Raw genomic sequence first — 20,295 nt, forward strand, 5'->3', positions numbered from 1 at the left:
ATACATATGCAAATTAACCTGAGATGAGTCCTGTCCCTGACTCATCTCACGTACAGGACTCATCTCAGGTTAATTTGCATATGTATCAAATCGTTTTTTTTACACAATAAAAGCACACAGAGCTATGGGGACTGGGTATTGCGGATGTACGAGTGGCCATCTAGCAACCCATGTCCTCAGCTCTATACACAAAATCCCGGTGACAGGTTCTCTTTAACCTTTAAGAATTTATCCTTAGGACTTTTTTTCACAGCGCCGCCGCAAGTCCTATTGTTTCCCTACCTGCCATTGTTAGCTCCAGCTCTCCTCAATACCGGAATTGGCCATAGACCTTACAGGGAAATTTCCCCCCAGGGGGCCACCCAAGTCCTCCTCTCTGCTGATGACCAGCTACATAATGACCTCTCAACAGTAATTAACGCTTTGAGAATCAGGTAGACATGTATTCAGCCAGCGACAGCACATGCCCTCCTTAATTCAACTGCTGTCGCCTGCACCTCACCTCCTAAGCCCCTTGCTCCATAGACAATTGAAGGAGGAGGACAGAAGATGGTAGCTATTGATGACCACCACAGAGGGCCAACTTTTAGGGCAGTATATTGTGCAACACTATTACTTGGTTCTTCTGGGATGGTATTTTGCACTATGGTATTGTTAACCCCAGCTACTTGTGTTGCCCCACTTTCTGTTAATTTGGACATGCCTACAAAAATGGGGCCAATTTTTTTTTTCCAGGGCCACTTTAAGTTCCCAGTCCGCCCTTGACCAGAGGGATAGTGGGAGGTGGTAGAACCTTCTCCTGAACTGCATTTCAGGTTGTTGTACCCTCAGGACAGTATTCGCCTGCTTGTGCCAAGTATTACCTTGCGTTCCTGCCTATGTTCTCTCTCCTGTTCCTTTTTTATCCTTTAATATGACGTAAATCAGTGGTCTGTCCACCGCCAGCTGCCAGGGTATATTGGAAATTGTAATGTTACAAAACCCCACAGGTTGAAGATTTCTCTAAATCCAACCTTGTGGACAGAGATCTCTTCCTAGCCTAGATATGACACACAAGAAGGCCTCCTGTCTAAGGATCTAGGTCAAGCCGGGCACAGAAAACATGCTTTGTTGGAATCATCTGCTGCCAATGAGACGAGACGTGCAGCGTGAACCATTATCATCAAGCTCTTTATATCTCCCATGGAACAATCGCCCCACTAGTCTAGGAAAGGCCTAGTTGTTTGCAAAGAGCTTGGTATCAGATTACCTTCAGCACCACACTTGTGGCCTATAGCACCATAAGGGAATTACTGGAAGGAGCCGCCTTTAGGTGTTTACACCGCAACATAATGAGACCCAGATCGGCTTTGTCTATTATTACTCCTCCTGTGGAAGGTATATAGTAATTATGTCTCTGTATACAAAGAGTGGATATCAATAGTGTGCACTCTGGAAAAGAGAGGGTTAAAACAGCACGCTAACGAGCCCAGGAACGGCTTTAACTGCTGCAGAGTTTGATATATATAACTCTCTCAATTCCAGAGAGCACAGCTTAGAGCAGGGATGTCAAACCACTCCTAGTTTTACAATGCCTGGAGGGCCACAGCTCCCAGTATGCCCGGTCAGCCTACAGCTATCAGGGTATGCTGGGAGTTGTAGTTTTTCAACAGCTGGAGGGCCGCAGGTTGGGCATCCCTGCTGCAGGCTGTCCGAGCATGATGGAAGTTGTAGTTTTGCAACAGCTGGAGGGCCACGAGTTTGGCATCCCTGGCTTAGAGGAAACAGTGGATATCAAATCTGTATATAACACACAAGGCGCCAAGATGACACAGACTTACCCACAATGCCGCGATTATGCCCGAAGTGCAGTGTTGCCCTAACCGAACAATATGGAGGACAGTTATCAACCCCCAGGAAAAGGGTGTAGATTATACCTGAAATGTACATCAGCATCCTTGCTGGTCAAGATTACAGTTCTGGCACCAAAATTATTAAGAGAGGTAAGTCTCTTAATAACTGTGTCGCATCTGACGCCAGGGGGATAGATTAAAGTCTGTTGTTTCAGTTTATTTTTTATATATTGTAAGGACAGGGTTGTTAAACATTTTTGTAATGTACTTTATTCGTAAAAGATGTTTCTTTGTAATAGAAAACAGACAGTAAAGAGTCTTCTTAGCAAAGGTCTGTCTGTCTTAAGTTTTCTACTGAGCACTGAAGACACCTGTGTGTAAGATACAGAGGCTTCCAGCTGCCTCTTGTCACAACCTCAGTACTTAATAAATGTGTGTCCAATAATACATAAATACTGTAATATATTATATATATATATATAAATATATATATATATATATATACACACACACATGTGCAACTCCCAACATGTCTATAAACTGTTCCTTGACTGTCCAGCAGAGGTCACTGTTAGACTGCAGGAACACAAAGGTCTCCCTTGTATTCCTGGTGCTCACCCGATATAATGTTCAGTTAAGTACTGAATCACCTCCGATTACCCAGAAATGTCCACTGCTGAAGCGTTAGGAGGAATTTCTCATACATATTAGAAGCCAATAGGGAGTTCTGTGATTGTATAAAAGTACAAGGCTGTACACTGAGTACATTTATACTAGTCACTTAACTTGTAATATGCTTGTAACATCCTTAGACCTTATTTACACGACAGCGAATAATGGCCGTGTGACACTTTTTTACATGGCTATTTTCAGAACCATGACAGTGTATTGGTGTATTCACGGGTGAGTTTTTTCTGCAGCAGCTGAGGTGGGTATTGCAATGTTCTGCAACAGCTGAGGTGTGTATTAGGAGATTCTGCAGCAGCTAAGGTGTGTATTAGGAGATTCTGCAGCAGCTGAGGTGTGTATTAGGAGATTCTGCAGCAGCTAAGGTGTGTATTAGGAGATTCTGCAGCAGCTGAGGTGTGTATTAGGAGATTCTGCAGCAGCTGAGGTGTGTATTAGGAGATTCTGCAGCAGCTGAGGTGTGTATTAGGAGATTCTGAGGCAGCTGAGGTGTGTATTAGGAAGTTCTGAAGCAGCTGAGGTGTGTATTAGGAAGTTCTGAAGCAGCTGAGGTGTGTACATCTGGAGTTGGAGTTTTTACTGTAAAAAAAAAAACACTGCAAAAAAATCACAGGTGCAAAAAAAACCAAGCCTAAGCCAAAAGTGCAGAAAAACAAGACAAAAAACGATGTGTGAAAGCAGCCTTAAAGAGACAGGAATTGATAAGCAGCGTCCATGTAATGCCGCTCATCTCTGTATAATTGTCATATCCTGATATCAGAATATGATATTTATACAGATATTATTTACAGGTATACCAACAGAAAATGCCCACTGATAGCCATCACTGCCATAGGTGATGCCTAACCTCCGGCACTCCAGCTGTGGTCAAACTACGACTCCCAGCATGCTCCATTCATTTCTGTGGCGTTCTGAGAACAGCCAAGCAAGTGTACATCTTGGGAGTTGTAGTTTCACCACAGCTGGAGTGCAGGAGGTTAGCCATCACAGGGATAGGGGATAATGTAACTTGATTACAAATTCAATAAAGATTTACAGTTTCAGATGATTTATTTTCTAGTGAAAGTGACGTCATCGGAAAACACTGTTTCCATAAAGACTGTTTTCCGGTGTTTATTCAAAGAATAGCTTAACATGGCAGGAAAAAATAACGATTTTATAATGTGTTCTTGATGTGCAGACACTTGTGTCCTTCTATTGGAAGAACCCGTGCATATAAATCACCAGGTATATAAAACCTTACATATATACCTGTAAACCATCACGTATATAAATCCTCACTTATATACCTGTAAACCATCACGTATATAAATCCTCACTTATATACCTGTGAATCATCACGTATATAAATCCTCACTTATATACCTGTAAATCCTTACTTATATATAAATCCTCATATATATTCATGTAACATAAAGGAACGTCTAACTTTTTTCAGCTGTAGGTAACTAACCGGCTCACAAGCACACTGCCTTCCATACTGTAAGAGGAAGTGAAATCCTCCCACAGAAGTTTCCTGCAGCTAAATATGGAACTAGTTTATGAGTTGCTGCTAAAGGCAATCTAGAGAGGAGACCGTCTGTTACAATGGGTCCTTTTCCATGGCCCAAATCAGGGCTCTAACAAGCACCGACCAACCATGCAGGACAATGGGGGGTCATTTACAAAGACTGGCTTTTCCGTCAGTCTTTGTTTCCCCCCTGCGCTGGCAGAGAAAGCGCCTAATTTATGACAAGACTCAGGCCTTATCAAGCATTAGATGAACCTCCAGTAGTCCGTGTGCCTGGGGTAAAAACGACTCCAGCCCCTATTCTATATTGTCGGGGCCAATATCCCAGCCCTAGCCAGTCCCTTATCACTCCCAGGTGGCGAGGACAGTTAAAAAAAACGGGGTCTTGCAACTTTTTTTCAAGTAAAACTGGCGAGGCGCACTTTGTAAATTACCCCCAATTAGCGTTCATTTAAAAAGTCTTTACATGGGCCATCAGAAGGTGATGGGGAACAAAGGATCATTACCACGATCATTTGTCCCGCATACACTTTACATTATGGAGGCAGCACATCCACTGTTTACACGGCAAGATGTGCCACCATCAGTGACCTGACCGCTGGGGTCACTGATGATTGGCCAAATGGACTTTCTTACAAGTGTTCGTTACCGATTACCATCCTGAGGGAAAGGTCTTATTTACAATGGCCAGTTAGGATTGGCTTATTTCTGAGAGCTCGTATTGACCAGCAATAAAGGGGTTTTCTGGGATTTTTATATTGATGACCTATCCTGCGACATCAGTGAGCAGGTAAACAATAAAGGGAAGGCTGCGCTCACATGGAGTGTGGCCTTCTCTTCAACCAGCTGATCATGGGAGTGCTGGGTGTCGGACGCCCACCGGTCTGATATTGATGACCTATCCTGAGGATGGGTCATCAGTATTACAATTCCGAAAAACCCCTTTAATGATAAGGTAAGTACAATCGAATGATCAGTAAGGGATTATGCACATGACCGTGATCGGCACGAGAAACATGGTCCATGTGTCGACCGCATTTCTGGGGCTGACTGAGGTTCCCATGGCCCAAACTGACTGTATCATAGTCATTTATGATAAAGTCTTTTTGTGTCTGATCGGAGGGCAGATGCAGTGTACTCACATGATGATGGTCTGCAGTCACCAATAGAGGGAGCTTAGAAGCTTATAATCACAAGCACCCACTTCCCCAATAGATGCCACAAGCGTGACCCTCTGGCCTTCGTCGAGCTCGTATATACCATTTTTCTGCTGTGTGGAATTTTCTAGTCTGTTGATCTATGTCACACACGCATCCAGTTAAAAACAGTATACCGTGGCATCCATTTGAAAGCAGTAGCTCCGTGGCCTTCTTCCAGCTTTGCCTAGGCCGAGTGACGTCACGTTCACTAGTCACGTGGCATAGGTGCAGCCCGGCCCCATTGAAGTAAATGGGGCTGAGCACGATACCAAGCACAACCACTATACAATGTACGGTGCTGTGCTTGGTGAGCTGAGGGAAGGCTGCGAGCTACTGCGAGCTCCGATGCCTTCTCAAACAGATGATCGGCGGGGGGGGCGGGCGTCGGACCCCCATTGATCAGATACCAGAGAATAGGTCATCAGTAGAAAAGTCTCAGAAAACCTCTTTAAACCAACTTCATCAGACTATTCATTCTTCCTGCAGCGCTCTGGGTTTCCGGTGCAGCTGTACTAGAGCGACAGCCTAAGGGGAGGCTGCCATGATAGGTTTGGGGACGAGGGGACATCAGGGGTAGTCGCAGGCTAGAGGTGGGCAGGAAAAGGTTAAGTGGGGAGGGGGTGGGGTTTAGGAGAGGGGCAGAGAGGTAAGGTTTTTAAGGGGGTGAAGCGGGAACCCGGGCGCCATTTTAGGGAGAAAAAGCTGAGGTAGAGAAGCTAGCTTACCTGTTATGGAGACCCTCCTAGATAGGCTGAGGGGGGTGGCAGAGTCGCGCTGCCCGGAGTGGTTGGAGGCGCAGGTATCGGGACTGCTTAGTGAGGAGGCGGCGGGCACGTCCAGCTTGGCGCCGGAGGGCAGACGGCCGCAGCGGGCACGGCCGCCGGCGCGCCTTAGCCCGAGAGAGACCCCACGGGCTCGGCACCGGATTGGGAGCCTCTCCAGGGACCCTCCGCGCCGGGGAGGCACAGCTAAAGCTCCAGCGTCAGCCTCCCGGCGCGGGAGGAATCCCACAGTACGGCAGAGCTCAGAGCAGGGGTTCCCGCCCCCTGCCTTCCCCAGCGTGCAGCGATGGATCGGGACCGGGACCTGCAGGATCCCCCCCCCCTCTGTGGGTGTCGGAGGCCTGCGCGGCGGGGGAGCGTGAGGCGGTGTGGACACGAGGCTGGGCTGGCAGCTGGTCGGCAGGGGCCCAGGCCTTGGGATGCAGAAGAAGATGGGGCAAGCACTGCCAGGCAGCAGAGGGAGGAGGAGCCATCTTCACCATCATCGTGCGCACCCAGCACCGTGGAGGCTGGGGTGCGGGGATCCGGGTCAGCAGTGGTGTCGGCGCATGAGGACGTCTCATTGCTGGGGATGGATCTGCTGGAGTCAGGAGTGACGGCTGCGGGGTTCACAGCGCCCGGGCAGCCAGGTAAGACCTCGGTGGGATCTTCACATGCAGTAGTTAGCGCCCATGGGGGCGCCATTGTAAATAAGACCTTACCCTCGGGATGGTAATCGGTAACGAACGCTTGTAAGAAAGTCCATTTGGCCAATCATCAGTGACCCCAGCGGTCAGGTCACTGATGGTGGCACATCTTCCCGTGTAAACAGTGGATGTGCTGCCTCCATAATGTAAAGTGTATGCGGGACAAATGATCGTAGTAATGATCCTTTGTTCCCCATCACCTTCTGATGGCCCATGTAAAGACTTTTTAAATGAACGCTGATTGGGGGTAATTTACAAAGTGCGCCTCGCCAGTTTTACGTGAAAAAAAGTTGCAAGACCCCGTTTTTTAAACTGTCCTCGCCACCTGGGAGTGATAAGGGACTGGCTAGGGCTGGGATATTGGCCCCGACAATATAGAATAGGGGCTGGAGTCGTTTTTACCCCAGGCACACGGACTACTGGAGGTGGGGAGCCACTGCAGGGGGGAGCCACGGGGAGTTGGTTGGGGGGCTGAGTCAGTTGCTGGGTAGCTTGGCGAGTTGGGTTGCCGGTCTTGGGGGAGCAGGGTTGTCCCATTGCCTGCTTGGGGGGAGGGGGGGGGCACTTCGGTGCCGGTGAGGGTTGGGCCAGGGGTTGCTAATACGCAGGTGCGGGGGGGAGAGTCGGTATCGGTGCAGACCCAAGCGGGGGGCGAAGAGGAGCGGCGGAAAGTGGATGACTCGGCGCAAGGAGAGGTATATGTGTGTTTCGAGGGCCCATTGGGGGCGCATTTGAAGCAGGAGGTGAAGGAGCGCATTTTGAAGGGGGAGTATATGGAGATTTTTTCCTTGTTGCCCCTGGAGAGATTTCAGTTGGATAGGGTGCGGCGGGAGGACGGGAAAAAAGAGGAGGATGAAAAACGCAGGTATCGGCTGATTCCGCGTACCTTCTCCAACTGGCAGCAGGCGTTTGCCATTCTGGCGAGCGTCATTGGGGAAAAAGCGCCGGAGTGATGCTCCGCGCTGTTTTGTTATATGGACGCGATCCGGGAGGCGTATTGGGTGTATGGGGGCGTGGGCTGGCTTCGTTATGACGAGCAATTTAGGAAAGCGGTCCGCCCAAACATGCAGTGGGACCACAAAGATATTGGTTTGTGGATGCGGGTGACGGCGCCGGGGCAGTCCTATCGGGGGGATGCAGGTAGCGGGGCAGGGCAGTCGGGGTTGTCCACGGCTGCGGCAAAGGGTTTGTGCTTCCTTTTTAATGAAGGGAACTGTAAATTCGGGGCGAAGTGCAAGTGCAAGCACGAGTGCACTTCCTGTGGCGGGGCTCATGGGGCGTCCAGATGTTTCCGAGGGGGTAAGCCGAGAGGGGGGGAATCTAGTGGAAAAGGGTTTGACGCCGGTACGGGTGGGAAGGATGGAACCGTTTTTAAATAGGTATCCTGTTCGGCCTGCGGCTCAGTTATTGTTAGATGGTTTTAGGTTTGGTTTTCGTATCCCGTCGGACCCAGGGCCGACACCCTTTACGGGTATGAATTTGTAATTGTGATAAGTTTTGTAACAAAAAGGTGAGGTTTCATTGTGACAATTTGGGGGTGGCGCAGGCCAGTAATAATGGCAGCGGGCACGGCCGCCGGCGCGCCTTAGCCCGAGCGAGACCCCACGGGCTCGGCGCCGGATTGGGAGCCCCTCCAGGGACCCTCCGCGCCGGGGAGGCACGGCTAAAGCTCCAGCTTCATCCCCGCCGGTTGTTAGGTTGTTGCAGCATATGGTATTGCGTTGTTTAGCGTTGAATGTGTGGGTGGTAGCGGTTCATGTGCCGGGGGTCTCTAACGGTATTGCGGATGCTCTTTCTCGTTCGCAGTGGGAGCGCTTTCGGCAGCTGGCGCCAGAGGCGGAGGTCGCCGGGTTGGAGAACCGGGGCTGCTGTGGGAGATCTTGGAGGTACTGTTAGTAGGCTATTAAGGGCCTCCCTAACGGCCGGTACGTGGGCAGCGTACGATGAGGCTTGGGATGGTTGGGTGAGTTGGTGTGGCATGCAGGGAGTGGGAGTGGATGTGGGTGAAGTTCCCTTGGTGTTGTTTTTGGGATGCAAGAAAGATGAAGGGTGGTCGGTGGCTCAGGTAAACAGGTGCATGTCGGGCTTGGCTTTGGGTTTCAAGTTGCGGGGGCTGGTGGAATGTACCTTTTTGGTTCGGCAGGTGTTGAAGGGTTGGCGGAGGGGTTGGCGGACGGAGGATAGGCGGCTACCGGTGTCGTTTGAGCTGTTGTTAAATCTTGGGGGGCGGTTAGAGGTTGTTTGTAGCTCTGGGAGGGAGGTAAGCTTGTTTAAGGCGGCATTTTCGTTGGCCTTTTTCGGGGCGTTTAGGTTGGGTGAATTTGTGAGTAGGAGCGTTAGTTGTGCCGGGGGGTTACGGGATGTGGATGTGGATATCTTTCAGGACAGGGTGGTGGTCCGGCTGCGTAGGTCCAAGACAGATCAAGAGGGGCGCGGGTGCAGTGTTTTTTTATTCGCAGTGCCGGGTTGCTCGATGTGTCCGGTTATTTGCCTGCGGGAGTATCGCGGGGGGAGGGGCAGCCGCCTTTTTGCGGCATGCGGATGGGTAATTTTTATCCAGTTTCCAGTTCATAGCGATGCTGAAGAGGTGCTTGAGGGAATTGGGGGTTGATTTGCGGTGTTACACGGGACACTAGTTCCGGATTGGAACGGCGACGGAGGCAGCCCGTCGGGGTATGAGTGAGGAGGTTATTAAGAGGATAGGTCGGTGGGAATCGGGTAGGTTCCGTTTCTATGTGCGTTTGGGCGGTCTGTAAGAGATGCGGGTTGCGGGCTTAAGCATTAATGCGGTTGTTATGTTTGTCTCGTTTCAGGTGTCCCCCCCGACTCTGGTGTGGATTATCGGGCATTTGTTTTTTTTGGGGGGGTGTAATGTGCGGCCGAACGGTCCGCAGCTGGGCTTTGATAGGGTGGTGGTGGCCATCCGGTGGCTGGGTTACCGAGGTATGTTGTGGGGTGGAGTTTTGAGGGAGGTTCACCGCTTTGTGCAGCTGGACCGGCCTCCGGATGTATTGGTGCTGCATGCAGGAGGGAACGATTTGGGCATGAAGCCGGTGAGAGAATTAATCCGGGATATCAAGTTTGACCTGTTACGGTTGCGATCGTTGTTTCCCAGGATAGAAGTGGTGTGGTCGGACATCGTGCCTAGACGGCGTTGGCGGGAGGCCCGATCGGTGGAGAGGATAAACAAGGCCCGCATTAAAGTTAATAGGGCGGTTGGAAAATTTGTGACGCAAAATGGGGCAGTTGTGGTACGGCATTTTGAGTTAGAGCCAGGAGTTGGCGAGTTTTGGAGGGCGGACGGGGTCCACCTCAATGCAGTGGGCATTGATCTGTGGTCTTTGGGTCTGCAAGGGGGGATCGAGCGAGCTTTGGGGGTGTGGAGGAGCGCGCAAATTTGAGGTGACGGTCAAGTTGCGCATCTGTGGCGGTAGGAGGTCCTGGAAGACGGTGGTAGGGCTTGGTGTTTGTGGATGGGAGGGCCTCAATTGGTGGGGCTGGACTCCCAGGTTTGGAAAGTTGGTTGGTTTCTGTGGGTTGACCATCACTCGGTGTCTCCGAGCTGGAGTGGTACGGCTGGAGGCAAGGTGGCTTGAGCCAGGTGTTTAGTGCACCAGATGGAATCGGGGCTTCTAGGACCTCCTTCGTCAGGTCTAGGTATATACAGATATGTTTATATATGTTACATGTTATGTTTGTATTAATAAAAGGCTGCTGTGGCCATTTAATTCCAATATGCGGCTCTGTGTCCTTTTTTGGCGGGGGGTTGGTAACGAGGTAGGGTGAGGGTGTGTGAGGTTAATGGGGGAGAATAGAGGATCCGAGGGAATTCCCCAATAACCTAATCATGCATATCACCTCCTTATACAATTTTAAAACCTTCCTGACACTGATAGAAGGATAAAAACCCAACAGGAGGTCAGACACACACAGACATGTACAGCAGATATTTAACCCCTTGGTGTCAGTACGAGCAGATTCGCCATGCAAAATGAGTTTAGTCTTCTCCATTCATCTTGTAATTTATAAGAGTACAATGAAGACATGAAGCAGACAGCCGGCTCTGGGCCAGGGCTGCACTCTCGTGTGTGTCTTACATCAAGCCTATCTTGTGAAGCGATCTGACAACTGGAACCCTGGCAGGACCACATCACAGGTCCGCCCTGCTGCTGGGAGAATGGAGCTTTTGTTACACAAATGGGCCAGGCTGGCACAATAATGAGATAAGGAGAGGTCGGCGGTGTCATGACTGCAACCAGAAAATAGAAACAAGATTAAATCCGGGACGAAAACTACAAGGACTTCTGGGATGGCGGAGAATATAAATCACCGTCTGAGAAATGTTCTGGTATAAAGCATATCTCTTATGCTCCCAATCCTGGACTCCTAATGAACCTGTTCACTTAATCATACATTTATTATCAGATATCTCTCTCAATCCCACCCCATACACACACCTCTCAACTGTAAAAGAGGTGGCTATAGTGGTGCACGTAGCATATCATGGCAATTTATACTTGCATTAAAGGGAATCTGTCAGCAGGATCTTGGACTATTATCTGCTATAATACATGAGTAGTCCTCCACTTAAAGGGGTTGACATATGCCCATTTTCACCTAGGCAGCCCCACTGATATGAGCATCGGAGCATTTCATGCTCAGATGCTCTCCCTTGCCCTGCGCTGTATTGCCATTTTACAGGCTAGGGCAGCGCTAAAGCCTGCCCATTAATACCGCCCATTAATAAGCCTCCGCCTAGCTTTACCCATGAAGAGCCCAGTACGTCACCAGATCACCAAAAAAAGCATTTGCCCTGCACGATTCATGAAATGCTTCGATGCTCATATTAGGGAGGCTGCCTGGGTGAAAATGGGAATATTATTGGTGCGGATCTGTCTGTGCAGATACAAGACGGATCCACACCAAACGCAAGTGTGAAAGTAGCCTAAGACAGCGATCTTGACTAGTTGCAGGAGTGAGGGTTTCACGGGAGGATGGGGTTATGAAAAAATTGCCGGGGGCATTCAAAAAATTTGCTGTGGGGGCCAGTCATTTCCAGTTACTGATGTCCCCTTAGTGTCATCCAAACCGTATGATACTCCCTTAATGTCTCCCCACACCGTATGATTCCCCTTCAGTGCCCCCGCAAAGTAATCTGCCCTCTTAGTGCCTCCCCGCACTGTACCATTCTCCCTTAGTGTCCCCCACAGAGTATTGCGCCATTTAGTGCCTCCCCACCCAAAATGAATACTCACCAAGCTCCATTCCAACGACAAACAGAGCATGTCGAAATGCAACTATGTATGGGAGATACACATTAGATGGTCGCCCAATGAAATAGACAGCTTTCAGTCAAGGTTAAAGGGATTGTACAGGGGTTTTATAGTGATGACCTATCCTCAGCACAGCCCATCAATATCAGATGGGCGGGAGTCCGACACCCAGTGCCTCCTCCTCTTCAAACAGCTGATCGACACCGATCTGATATTAATGACGAATCCTGAGGGTAGGTCATTAATATATAACCCCTGCACAACCCATTTAATCTTCTATGTGTTTGAAGGCCTCAATGCTAACCATAGACGAGCAACTGTGAAACTTTCCTTTGGATGGACTGATGAACTGAGATTTGTACCTATCATCACTGGATCTTCAGTTTATCGTAATACTGAAATTCCACAAGCAGAATATGCGTGAGCGAATCAAATATTCTGTCTTTGCCTTGCACATCTGTCAACTCAATACGATTTATGATGAATGATGGGCTGGCATGGAGGCTGCATTTCCATTCCTAGGATTTCCCAGCTTAATTATTCCTAATAAGTTAAAGGGGTTGTCCAGCTTTGAAGATGACAACCCCTATGCTACTGTGCTCCTGAACATAATAAAGAAGACTCACCGGTCCACGGTGGAACCAGGAAGCAGTTGATTCCCATGACCGCTGCGGTCAATCACAGTTGTGTCATAACATTTAAGCCGATGTGATAATTTAGAGCAGTGATTGGCTGCAGCAGTCATGGGACCCAGGCGCTTCCTGGTCCCACGGGGACTGGAAGCAGCTGGGAATGAGCAGTGTCGGGACTGTGGACAGGAGACTCTTTTTTTTTTTTGTTCTGGGGCACAGGTCCGTTGCACAGGAGTTATCAGGCTGGACAACCCCTTTAAGGTAAACCTATCAACTTGTCATGAATTAGAAACACATGGCGACTTTCAAACACAGCGTCACACCTGTCCATGGGTTCTGTCAGATGTTACTTCTCAGCAAAACTTATAGATAAGTGTGATTCTGTTTCTGGAAGATAGCAGCCATGTTTTTCTACTCATGTAACCGATTTAAAAGGTTTTTCTGCTGTAGATTTTTAAGGTACGGTAAATTGAGCATACAAAGATACCGAGAACTGAGGTGTTCAACCCTCATTGCCAATGGTGAAGTGGCCATACATTGTAGTATGTGTCAATAACTTTAAAAGAAAGTGGCTGTGCATGGTTAGCCACTAGCCCACCAGGACTGGAGACTAGACACCCCTGTTCTCAGGTTAGGTGCGGATCTCTCATTCATGTCCCCAGTTAACAGACTTTTATGGAATATCTAGTTAAAGGGATTGTCCAGAATTTTCATAGGTCATCAATATCTGATTGGTGGGGGTCCAACCTTTGTTTGAAGAGGCCACGGCATTCTGCTAAGCGCTGTGGCGTCCTCACAGCTCACTAAGCACAGTGCCATACATTGTATAGTGGCTGTACTTGTTACTGCAGCCCGGGCCCATTCACTTGAAGAGGCCATAATGCTCAACCAAACGTCACAACCTCACAAAAATTCTAAATTTCCAAACATTTTGGGGAAAATATTAATACAAAATCCCTTTTAATTCTTTAGTTTTTGCATTCCAAGCCCTAGACGCATTATAGCATGGCACACACTCCTTCATTAAACTATAGGAACTTGGTGTAGATATTGTAATGGTAATAAGACTGCAGAAGGATTCTTCCCATGGGTCTTGACCTTTTACAGACCTGCACACAATGCCTATAGCAAGTCTCCAGGAGAAGCAAGCAGGAGATGGGTTTATCCATCAACAACCTTTAAATCAGGATTTATCAGGAGTACACACACAGATTTTGTTCAAATATGCATAATTTCAATAGGAAGTTTCAATAAGTTACTTATCTCCAGGAATGGAAACTTAAGGATCCAACCTTTCTAAGGTCTCATGCACACGACAGTATTTTTTCACGGTCCGTAAAAACGGGGTTCCGTTGGTCCGTAATCCGTTACCGTTTTTTCGTCCGTGGGTCTTCCTTGATTTTTGGAGGATCCACGGACATGAAAAAAAAGTCGTTTTGGTGTCCGCCTGGCCGTGCGGAGCCAAACGGATCCGTCCTGACTTACAATGCAAGTCAATGTGGACGGATCCGTTTGACGTTGACACAATATGGTGCAATTGCAAACGGATCCGTCCCCATTGACTTTCAATGTAAAGTCAGGAGTTAATATACCATATGATCGGAGTTTTCTCCAATCCGATGGTATATTTTAACTTGAAGCGTCCACATCACCATGGGAACGCCTCTATGTTAGAATATACCATCGGATTTCAGTTAGATCGTGAAACTCAGATCCGACAGTATATTCTAACACAGAGGCGTTCCCATAGTGATGGGGACGCTTCAAGTTAGAATATCCTACGAACTGTGTACATGACTGGCAGCACCCGATCTCTTACAGGGGGCTGTGATCCGCACAATTAACCCCTCAGGTGCCGCACCTGAGGGGTTAATTGTGCGTATCATAGCCCCCTGTAAGAGATCAGGTGCTGCCAGGCAGGAGGGGGCAGACACCCCCCCTCCCTCCCCTCTATTACATTCATTGGTGGCCAGTGCGGCCTCCCCTCTCCCCCCCCCCCAATTAAAATCACGTTCCGAATCCCCCATCATTGGTGGCCAGTGCTGCCTCACCTCTCCCCCCCCTTAGTTAAAATCTTGTTCCGAATCCGCCATCATTGGTGGCCAGTGCGGCCTCACCTCTCCCCCCCCTAGTTAAAATCACGTTCCGAATCCCCCATCATTGGTGGCCAGTGCGGCCTCACATCTCCCCTCCCCCTAGTTAAAATCACGTTCCCCCATCATTGGTGGCAGTGGAGAGTTCCGATCGGAGTCCCAGTTTAATCGCTGGGGCTCCGATCAGTAACCATGGCAACCAAGACGCTACTGCAGTCCTGGTTGCCATGGTTACTTAGCAATTTTTAGAAGCATTATACTTACCCGCGAGCTGCGATGTCTGTGACCGGCCGGGCGCTCCTCCTACTGGTAAGTGAAAGGTCTGTGCGGCGCATTGCTTATAGCACAGACCTGTCATTTACCAGTAGGAGGAGCGCCGGCCGGTCACAGACATCGCAGCTCGCAGGTAAGTATAATGCTTCTAAAAATTGCTAAGTAACCATGGCAACCAGGACTGCAGTAGCGACTTGGTTGCCATGGTTACCGATCGGAGCCCCTGCGATTAAACTGGGACTCCGATCGGAACTCTCAACTGCCACCAATGATGGGGGAACGTGATTTTAACTAGGGGGGGGGAGATGTGAGGCCGCACTGGCCACCAATGATGGGGGATTCGGAACGTGATTTTAACTAGGGGGGCGGAGAGGTGAGGCCGCACTGGCCACCAATGATGGGGGATTCGGAACGTGATTTTAACTAGGGGGGCGGAGAGGTGAGGCCGCACTGGCCACCAATGATGGGGGATTCGGAACGTGATTTTAACTAGGGGGGGGGGTAGAGGTGAGGCCGCACTGGCCACCAATGATGGGGATTCGGAACGTGATTTTTACAAGGGGGGGGGGGGAGATGTGAGGCCGCACTGGCCACCAATGATTTGGGATTCGGAACGTGATTTTAACTGGGGGGGGGGGGAGAGGGGAGGCCACACTGGCCACCAATGAATATAATTGGGGAGGGAGGGGGTCTGCCCCCTCCTGCCTGGCAGCACCTGATCTCTTACAGGGGGCTTTGATACGCACAATTAACCCATTAGGTGCGGCACCTGAGGGGTTAATTGTGCGGATCACAGCCCCCTGTAAAAGATCGGGTGCTGCCAGGCAGCAGGGGGCAGTCATGTACACAGTTCTCAGTATATTCTAACTTTAAGCATCCCCATCACTATGGGAACGCCTCTGTGTTAGAATATACTGTCGGATATGAGTTTTCATGAAGTGAAAACTCATATCTGAAAAAGCTTTTATGCAGACGGATCTGTGATCCGTCTGTGTGAAAGTTGCCAACGGCCACGGATCATGGAAGCGGATGTCAATCTTGTGTGCATCTGTGTTCTTTCACGGACCCATTGACTTGAATGGGTCCGTGAACCGTTGTCCGTCAAAAAAATAGGACAGGTCATATTTTTTGGACGGACAGGAAACACGGATCACGGCTGCGGATGAACAACGGTGCATTTTCCGAGTTTTCAACGGACCTATTGAAAGTCAATGGGTCTGCAGAAAATTACGGAAAATGGAACAACGGCCACGGATGCACACAACGGTCGTGTGCTTGATGCCTAACCTATACTTTCCTCATTTCCACATTATAGTCTGTGCATTAGGTGGAAATTGTTGGGATTGGTCAAGAATGTCCCATGCTGAACAAAGAAAATTTTAAATGGCACCAGAAATATTGGGTATATCAAGAATGTAGGTTATGCAGATGAAATCAGGCTGTGGGCCTATTTCCTGCTTTGCCTACAGTTGCATTATTTCTTTTCTGACAACCGTATAATCTGTATAACCAAAGGTCTAGTTTATCTTAATTCCATTAGGAGATGATTAGGAGTCCAGACTGTGCATACTGAGATAAATGTCAGTCACTTATAGGACCGCCCACTGGACTCCTAAGCATAGAAAGAGCAGATTTTTTAATAACTAAGATACAAGTTTTGCTGAATCTTTTTCCACAAAACTGTACTCATCTCCTACTGCTCTGCACCATGCAGATCAGACAGCATATTCAATGTGACAAGTTCCTTTAAGTTGAATAATAACAATGATATCAATCACCTTCATTACAAGACTGCACGCCTTACCTTGGTACCATAGATTGTGGTTTTCCTTGCACCAAGATCATTTGTGAACGCTATCATAGTAAATGCAGCCGTCTGTCCACCTTCAAACTCCATGTTCACAACCTGTTTATGAAGAACACCATCATTATCATTACTAGACAGAAGCTCGTTAAATACCGTGCAGAGTGCACATCTCTCCAGGCAATTTTATCCATCACTTTTAACTGTTAGGCCCCTTTCACACGGGCGTTGCGGGAAAATGTGCGGGTGCGTTGCGGGAACACCCACGATTTTTCCACGCGAGTGCAAAACACTGTAATGCGTTTTGCACTCGCGTGAGAAAAATCACGCATGTTTGGTACCCAAACCCGAACTTCTTCACAGAAGTTCGGGTTTGGGTTAAGTGTTGTGTAGATGTTATTATTTTCCCTTATAACATGGTTATAAGGGAAAATAATAGCATTCTGAATACAGAATGCTTAGTAGGTGATCAATTGAGGGTTAAAAAAATAAATAAAAAATTAACTCACCTTCTCCTCTTGTTCATGTAGTTCCCGGTCTCTTGTTTACTTCTTTAATGATGAGCTGTGGGATAAAGGACCTTTGGTGATGTCAGATCACATGCTCCAATCACATGGTCCATCACCGTGGTGAGTTTAATTTTTTATTTTTTTTTAACCCTCAATTGATCACCTACTAAGCATTCTGTATTCAGAATGCTATTATTTTCCCTTATAACCATGTTATAAGGGAAAATAATACAATGAATAGACTGTCACCTAGCAACCATGCGTGAAAATCGCACCGCATCTGCACTTGCTTGCGGATGCTTGCGATTTTCACGCAACCCCATTCACTTCTATGGGGCCTGCGTTGCGTGAAAAACGCAGAATATAGAGCATGCTGCGATTTTCACGCAACGCACAAGTGATGCGTGAAAATCACCGCTCATGTGAACAGCCCCATAGAAATGAATGGGTCGGTATTCAGTGCGGGTGCAATGCGTTCACCTCACGCATCGCATTCGCGCGGAATACTCGCCCGTGTGAAAGGGGCCTTAAGATTATCCTTAAAGGGAACCTGTCACCGGGATTTTGTGTATAGAGCTGAGGACATGGGTTGCTAGGTGGCCACTAGCACATCCACAATACCCAGTCCACATAGCTCTGTGTGCTTTTATTGTGCTTGAAAATATGACTCTTCTCTGGTCACACAAGTAAGATATGACTCTTTTATGTTAATTTGCATATGTATCAAATCGGTTTATTTTACACAATAAAAGCACACAGAGCTATGGGGACTGGATATTGCGGATGTGCTAGCGGCCATGTAGCAACCCATGTCCTCAGCTCTATACCCAAAATCCCGGTGACAGGTTCCCTTTAAAAGGGGATTCCAACTTAAAGGTGTTCTCCAGGAATTAAGAAAATGAAAATACCGTATTTTTTTCCCTATAACAAACACCTAGGTTTTAGAGGAGGAAAATAGGAAAAAAAATATTTCTCATCAGACCTCAGCTCAAAGCCCCAATCAGACCCCCAATGTTAATCAGACCTCAGAACATCAGAACAAACCCTTAGTGTTAATAAGACCCCCCAATTAGACCTCAGATCATAGTAACATAGTACATAAGGCCGAAAAAAGACATTTGTCCATCCAGTTCGGCCTGTCATCCTGCAAGTTGATCCAGAGGAAGGCAAAAAAAAACTGTGAGGTAGAAGCCAATTTTCCTCACTTTTAGGGGAATAAAAAATTCCTTCCCGACTCCAATCAGGCAATCAGAATATCTCCCTGGATCAACGACCCCTCTCTAGTAGCTATAGCCTGTAATATTATCACACTCCAGAAATACATCCAGGCCCCTCTTGAATTCCTTTATTGTACTCACCATCACCACCTCCTCAGGCAGAGAGTCCCATAGTCTCACTGCTCTTACCGTAAAGAATCCTTTTCTATGTTTGTGTACAAACCTTCATTCCTCCAGACGCAGAGGATGTCCCCTCGTCACAGTTACCGTCCTGGGGATAAATAGATGATGGGAGAGATCTCTGTACTGACCCCTGATATATTTATACATAGTAATTAGATCTCCCCTCAGTCGTATTTTTTCTAACGTGAATAACCATAATTTTGATAATCTTTCAGGGTACTGTAGTTGCCCCAGTGGCGTAGGGATCGCCATAGCAACCATAGCAGTGGCTATGGGGCCCTACGCCACTGGGGGCCCGTCCGGGCCGCCTTCTGTTGATTTTTTTTTGTTTTGTTTTTTTACACACACTACAAACAGCAGCCAGGCCCGAGCCGCGGACCGCCCGCCCACTACACTAGTGTAGTGGGCAGGGAGCGGGCGGTCCGCGGCTCAGGCTTGGCTGGGGAGGAGTCAGGACACGCAGGGCCGGGCCGACACAGAGGCTGGGGAAGCTCCAGCCAGACCACTGAGTAAGGAAGATCCGATCATATTCTAACCCCCAGGCGTTCCCATGGTGACAGGGACGCTTGCCTGGGGGTTAGAATATACAGGGCCACGCCGCTCACAGGAGGACATTTATAAACTAATTAGTAACTTGAACTTTAATCATTGACAGTGCTGAATGGTGATCTCTTTACTTGCATTGGATATCTTACTCTGTCTTAGCTCCGGTAACGGTAACAGCAGGCAGTGCGGGGGGCGGCGCTCACTCACTGACGTCACACGCCTGCTCCTCCCACTAGGCGGCGCAGGCGCGTGATGTCAGTGAGTGAGCGCCGCCCGCCCGCACTGCCTGCTGTACCGTTACCAGAGCTAAGGTATCCAATGCAAGAGATCAGCATTCAGCACTGTCAATGATTAAAGTTCAAGTTACTAATTAGTTTATAAATGTGCTCCTGTGAGCGTCGGGGAGGAAGATCTGTGGATGGCACTGTTTAGGGGGGGATCTGTGGATGGCACTATTTAGGGGAGGGGGATCTGTGGATGGCACTATTTAGGGGAGGGGGATCTGTGGATGGCACTGTTTAGGGGAGGGGGATCTGTGGATGGCACTATTTAGAGGAGGGGGATCTGTGGATGGCACTATTTAGGGGAGGGGGATCTGTGGATGGCACTATTTAGGGGAGGGGGATCTGTGGATGGCACTATTTAGGGGAGGGGGATCTGTGGATGGCACTGTTTAGGGGAGGGGGATCTGTGGATGGCACTATTTAGGGGAGGGGGATCTGTGGATGGCACTATTTAGGGGAGGGGGATCTGTGGATGGCACTATTTAGGGGGGGATCTGTGGATGGCACTATTTAGGGGAAGGGGATCTGTGGATGGCACTATTTTGGGGAGGGGGATCTGTGGATGGCACTGTTTAGGGGAGGGGGATCTGTGGATGGCACTATTTAGGGGAGGGGGATCTGTGGATGGCACTGTTTAGGGGAGGGGGATCTGTGGATGGCACTGTTTAGGGGAGGGGGATCTGTGGATGGCACTGTTTAGGGGAGGGGGATCTGTGGATGGCACTATTTAGGGGAGGGGGATCTGTGGATGGCACTATTTAGGGGAGGGGGATCTGTGGATGGCA

The 20,295-nt window shown here is 48.7% G+C and overlaps 1 protein-coding gene across 2 annotated transcripts in view; it reads right to left on the reverse strand.

The window, feature by feature from the left end:
- The window catches only part of LOC120998447, a 177,767-nt gene that overhangs the window by 55,735 nt on the left and 101,737 nt on the right, over positions 1-20,295 (reverse strand). For both annotated transcript variants that reach the window (XM_040429077.1, XM_040429082.1), the window contains one exon: positions 16,772-16,873. In XM_040429077.1, coding sequence (XP_040285011.1) covers positions 16,772-16,873 — 102 coding nt within the window. The remainder of the gene's footprint in view (positions 1-16,771; positions 16,874-20,295) is intronic.

This window comes from Bufo bufo, chromosome 1 (genome assembly GCF_905171765.1).
Source record: "Bufo bufo chromosome 1, aBufBuf1.1, whole genome shotgun sequence".
Classification (NCBI taxonomy): domain Eukaryota; kingdom Metazoa; phylum Chordata; class Amphibia; order Anura; family Bufonidae; genus Bufo; species Bufo bufo.